General features: G+C 38.1%; 1 protein-coding gene across 1 annotated transcript; it reads right to left on the bottom strand.

The window, feature by feature from the left end:
* Nucleotides 1–2,212: 2,212 nt before the first annotated feature.
* Nucleotides 2,213–2,710, bottom strand: LOC140035635 (uncharacterized). The gene has a single exon (XM_072076943.1). It carries the CDS (start codon nt 2,708–2,710, stop codon nt 2,213–2,215), a length of 498 nt encoding a protein of 165 aa, XP_071933044.1.
* Between the last annotated feature and the right edge of the window lie 3,498 nt (nt 2,711–6,208).

Genomic DNA, 6,208 nt, shown 5'->3' with positions numbered 1-6,208 from the left:
TACATGGTGAGCAGCTACGGCACTGACTAGCCGAATAGTCTCCATGCGAGCTACTGGAGCTAACACCTCCATATAATCTACACCATGCTCTTGAATATATTTTCGGACCATCAATCGTGCCTTGTATTTGCTGACCTCTCTATTCTCATCACGCTTAGTTTTGAAGATCCACTTGACTTCAATCCTTTTAGCCCCAGCTGGGAGATCAATTAAAAACCACATACCATTCTGTTCTATAGTTTCAATTTCTTCTTGCATGGCTTTCCTCCATATAGGATTTTTTTCAGCTTCTTCAAAATGGACAGGATCATCTCCCCCGCTGTCAGTGAGGTGTAATTCAAGGTCTTCTTCAGATAGCTCTTCACCTGTGAAATAATCCTGCATCCATGTTGGTGAAGTCCGTTGCCTTGTTGAGGGAGGACGCTGCGATATGGTGGGTGGAAGCTACGATTCTGGAGCTTCCTCCTACTGCTGTGCCTCGTCTTTTTCTGTTTCCTGCTCCTGATTATCGCACATTTCGCCATTACTTTCATTCCAATCCAAATCAGCTGCAATCGATGGTGCGCATTCTCCTTCCCAATTCTAGCATCTGTCCTCTTCAAATACAACATCCCGACTAACAATTATCTTTCTGCTGATCAAAGAGTCGGTAAGCCTTGGATGCTTCACTGAGCCCAATAGAACACAGGTTGTACTTCGTTGACCCAATTTCCCTCGAGTGTTATCTGCCACATGCACATGGGCTATACATCCGAAAACTTTAAAATATCCAACTGAAGGTTTTTGTCCACTCCAAACTTTCTCTGGTGTCTTGTTCTTCACTGCAAGCGTCGGACTCCTGTTGAGAATGTGTATTGCCCAATTAACAGCTTCTGGCCAAAACATTTTTGGGATATTTTTCCCAAACATCATGCTTCGAACCATATTCATAATGGTACGATTCTTTCGCTCGGCAATGCCATTCTGCTGTGGTGAATATGCAGAGTAAGCTGCCTTTTTATCCCATGTTCAACACAGAAATTTAAGAATGCTGATAAGGTGAACTCGCCACCACGATCTGTACGCAGACCTTTAATTGGCAGTCCTGCTTCATGTTTAACTTTGATTTTGAACTCCTTGAAGATTACAAATGCTTCAGATTTTTCATGCAAGAAATACACCCATGTCTTTGGGCTGCAATCGTCGATGAAGGTGATGAAGTATCTCTTGTTGCTGTTTGAGATTGGTTGAATGGGACCACATAAATCGGAGTGAATCAATTGTAGTGGCAGCTCTGCTCTCCATGTACTCTTCTTAGGAAAGGGATCCCGGTGTTGTTTCCCAAATAGACAGTCTTTGCACACTCTTGATGGTTTTGTTAGTTGCGGTAGCCCCAACACCATCTCCTGCTGTTGTAGCATGTAGAGACCCTTGAAACTCAAGTGACCATATCGGCAGTGCCATAGTTGGCCAATATCTTCCGTTATCGTATTGAAGCAAGTCGTTCCTGTTGGTAGAGGCACTGCTACAACCTTGAACATGCAATTGAAGGACATGGCTGATTCCATAATAACAGCTCTCTCAGGATGATATACTTTACAACTGTTGCATTGAATAAGCACGGCTAGACCCTTCTCTTGGAGCTGTCCGATACTTAGCAAGTTGTTTTTCAATTCAGGCACAAAAAATACTTCTGTTATAACCTGAACTTGATTGTTGATTTGCAATTGTACATTTCCTTTTCCTTTTACCACCAAATTTGCATTGTTCCCGAGCTTCACGTTATCAGAGAATTGCTCATTAAAATCTGCAAAATATTCCTTTCGATTGCACATGTGATTGCTGCAGCCAGAGTCTAGGAACCAAACATCACTCTTGAATTGTTTGTCTTCAACCTGGGCCATCAGTAGCATCTCTTCAGAAACTTCTGTATGGTTGCTTTCCTTGCTTTGACATTCCCACTGGAAGTGCCCTAACTTATGGCAGTTGTAGCACTCGATAGTGGATTTGTCAAAGATTGTCCTTTCGCGTCCACATTCTCGTCCTCGATAGCCTCCACGACCTCGGCCTCGATTTGCAGTCCCCTCGTGAGTCACCTTCAAGGCTTGTTCCTCGTCCAAGCTGCTCATCCTTTGCTCATACACGAGCAAACTGCTTTGCAGTTCATCTATAGATATGTTGCTGGTGTCTTGTGCTTCCTCAATGGAGCAGACCACGTAATTGAATTTCGGAGTCATAGATCGCAGGATTTTCTCCACGACTGCTGTGTCGCCTTTGTTTCACCGTTGGCCTTCATCTTGTTTGCAATCGTAAGTGTTCGTGCAAAGTATTCATTCACCGTCTCTCCAGTCTTCATGTGAAGTGTCTCAAATTCCTTCCTCAAAGCCTGGAGTTGCGCTCTCTTAACGCACGTTGAACCTTGATACTTCTGCTTTACAGAGTCCCATATGTCCTTGGACGTGTCTTTCTTGAGGATTGTCTCAAGAATGGATGGATCCAAGGCTTGGAAGAAATAATTCTTCACCTTCAGGTCCTTTAGTTTCTGTTCATCTATTTGGCGCTGCTGCTCCTCTGTGATTGCCTTTCCAGCAAGTACTGCTGGTACACATTTTTCCACCAAGTGCCAGTATTCTTTTGACCTTAGGAAATTCTCCATCAGCATTGCCCAATGGTCATAGTGTCCATCGAACTTGGGAATTGAAGGTTGCACGAACATACTTTCAGTTGCCATCACTCTTTCTCACTCAATGTTTACCTAGCTGCTGCTATGACGTATCAGGCCTGAACTAGGCTCTAGTATCAGAATGTTAGGAAGATAGCCTTACGTAACTGAACTGTATGTGTTTGAGGGAATTGAGTGTCTTATTCATGTGCCAGATAAACATATAAATAGGAGAACTTACAACTGCAAATCCTAAAAAGATGGCAAATCAATATCTAAACTACTCTGCTGATCCCCAGCAACTACACGGCTAGAACTAAGGAAACAAACCTCCAATACTGCTAACGACTAGAAGACTTATTCAATAGATATCTAACACATTTACGAGTGTATTGAGGGAAATGGAGAGATTTTCCAATATAGAGGAGCCACTGGTAGGTGCTCGAGATAAGGGTGGAGGGTGGCGGTCCAGTGGTGGGGAGGGAAGAGATGGGTTGTATTGGAGAATTGTGGGGATATATTTTGAGGTGTTTTTTGTGAGTGTTATTGTAAATTTGTATTCCAAATACAATTTTTTGGCCATGCAGGCCCATTGTCTAACAAGCATAAATTTAAGCCATTTAAGCTTCTTTTACTGACTTGTTTTAATTCAAATAATTTCATATTTTTTATACTTATGTTTGAAGTCTGTACAATGTAACTCTAAGAAATGCAATCTTTGTGGGCATTCTTTGAATTCTGAGTACGATAATTACTTATTTCATTTTTTTTTGGAAAAATTTGCATATGAAATACTTGATTAAAGAAGATAGGGAAACAAGAGAAGATGGAGAATTTTACACACACACACACACATATATATATATAAAGATGTTTATTTTAGGGTCTGTAAGCAAAAAAGAAATTTTTTTGTATGTTTTTTATGGTTATTTAAGATGTACAAGTAAAAAGCATTTATCGTATATGTTTTATTTTTAATCGTGGCTGGCAAACTATTGATTTGGAATATTTTCAGTGACTAAAAGGTGTGAAATTGAAAGAGAATGTTTTTCTATATGGAGCAAGAAGAAGAAACCGAAAGAGTATGTCTTAAAACTTATTTAATCAGGAGAAGTAAATATAATAAGAGTACTGCCTGTAAGATAGCTTGCAAGGATGAAACTCCCTGTGACTGTAATTTTGACCATAAAAGAGCAAATTATTCGGATGACCACTGAATTTTCGGAATCGTTGAGTTTTAACCACTGAACTATTAAAAGTTTGGTTTTGATCACTAAACTATCTAAAGTTTAAATTTTAGGTCATTCCGTCAAATTTAATCGTTAACTATACCTCTTTCTTTTGTCTCGTGAATCTTGCAAACACTCAAATCTGTCATGTTTAACAATTAAATCTAACGGAATGGCTCGATATCTAAACTTTAGATAGTTCGGTAGTTAAAACCAAACTTTTAATAGTTTAATGGTCAAAACTCAACGATTCTAAAAGTTTGATGGTCATCCAGATAATTTGCTCACCATAAAATGCACAAGGATGGATATCACCGAGAAGAGATTGCCTATTGCCCTTTTGAATAGATAGGTTCAAATTATTTTTCTCTAGACAACCTAAAATAGAAGAGTTATTATCACTTTACCCCCCCTAAGTTTTATAGCTACTATCAGTTTATCCCCTAATATTATCTTTTAATCAGTTTACCTCCAAATAGCATTATATGATTTAGATGAGATGACATATGTAGTCCAAAATAATAGTTGATGACAAGAATGCCCATTTGTTCCAAAATTGCACTGGGCAGGAAAAAGACAAGTTACATAGGAAAATAAAAGTTTACACTCACGAAAAAGTTAAGATGATTTTTTTACACTTATGAAAAAGTTTAGATAGGTCTAGAAAAATTTCATATTATAACCTTATAACTAAAGCAGCCAAGAAATTAAGAGAAGAAACAAGAAATAAAGAAAAAAGGAATTAAAAAATTAAGGGATCTGTGAAAAAGGGTTGAAACCCCACTCCGTGTACGGGGTTTAAAAATAAATAATAATAATAATAATAATGACGGTAACCTTTTTTTCTCTAAAAAAAGGTAAAATGAAAAACCACATGCATAACATAGAACTTGTTAATTAATTGATAAATTTTGAGCAAATTAAAAGGTCTTAAATAGAAATTAAGTGCACTTTAGCTTTATAAAGAAGAAGAAAAATTACGATTGTAATATATGGTATAATAAATAGGTAGATAAAATGATATTTCATCTTATGATATTTTCTTGAGAATAAAATGAGAAACTAGAAAGGAAAGAGGAAAATCCAAAATTAAAAAAATTGAAAGGCTAAAAAATTGTATTTTAGGAAAGTGATTTGAATATTTTTTAATCATTTAAGGAGAAGATAGATTTCTGCAATTCATCTTTTTTAATTTCAATCATTAAGGTGAAAATTTTTGTGGAAAAGAGGAAGAATTAAATAAAAAGGAAAGAGAAAAAGAAATAAAAGAAAGGAAAACAAGGTAAATGAAAAGTCAAAATAATGCAAAGGCAATTTTGTCCTAAAGGGGGTTAAATGAGCAAAATTAAAGGTTAGGAGGTAAACTGAGAAATGAGATATTCTTTAAGGGGATAAAATGTGATTAACCCTCTCCTACCTTCCGCCATTCCCTACCTCACTTTCTTCCCTCCCCCCTCTCCCCCAACCACCTCCATTTTCTCCCTTCCCCTCTCCTCTCCTCTCCTATCCTCTCCTACACTCTCCACCACCTCCCATGCCCCCATCCTCCCTCTCTGGTACCCCCCTCACTATACCTTGCCCTCCTTCTCCATCTCAGATCTAGTTGACCAGATCTAAAAAGGAGAGGTGGTGGGAGAGGGGAAATAGAGGAGGGGAGGAGTGGTGAGAGGGAGTGTATGAGAGGAGAGGAAAGGAGCTGGGGAGAAGAAGGTTGGAGGAAGAGGGAAAGAGACAGGAGGTGGCCCAAGGAGGGGGTGAGGCAGTAGGGGAAAAGTGACATGGTGGGGGAGGAGTAGGGAGGAGGAGAGGAGGAGAGGATGTGGAATAGTAAGTAATTATAAGCATACTTGAAAAATTTTTTAATTTTAAAAACATTCTAATGTATAAGTGTGCAGTAAAGCTTTTAATATACAATGCTATGGTGTAATTTTAAAACATACCCCAAAATATATATAATTCATACAAACCCTTAGTGAATATTAACTTGCATGCAAGAAATATAAGTTATTTTGGCAGAAAGAGGTTTGAGGGTGGGGATAAATGTATCTTTCATTTAGTTAATTTATCTGTTGGCATTGAATAAATGGTTGCGACTTTGTTTTAGCAATTAAATATTGTGATGAAGACCAAGACTAAAATATCTGAAGTTCGGATGCGAAGGCCTGTTTTTGTACATAGCACCATAAATATCCCAAATTGATCAATCATCCCCTTCCATAAATGAACGTGAAACAAGTTTCTAAATCGTTTTCATGTACAGTGCTGGCTCTTAATTTGCTTTACTAATGAGCCCATTAGAAATACTTCAAGGCCAGTCATAATCTAATCTAAATTAGAT

This window comes from Coffea arabica, chromosome 2c (genome assembly GCF_036785885.1).
Source record: "Coffea arabica cultivar ET-39 chromosome 2c, Coffea Arabica ET-39 HiFi, whole genome shotgun sequence".
In the NCBI taxonomy this organism is placed as follows: domain Eukaryota; kingdom Viridiplantae; phylum Streptophyta; class Magnoliopsida; order Gentianales; family Rubiaceae; genus Coffea; species Coffea arabica.
Note: the sequence above shows the minus strand (reverse complement) of the source record. Positions and strands in the feature narration are given on the sequence as shown.

Coding starts and splice junctions, on each gene's coding strand:
- LOC140035635 (XM_072076943.1), bottom strand. CDS start 2,710: ATGGCAACTGAAAGTATGTTCGTGCAACCTTCAATTCCCAAGTTCGAT.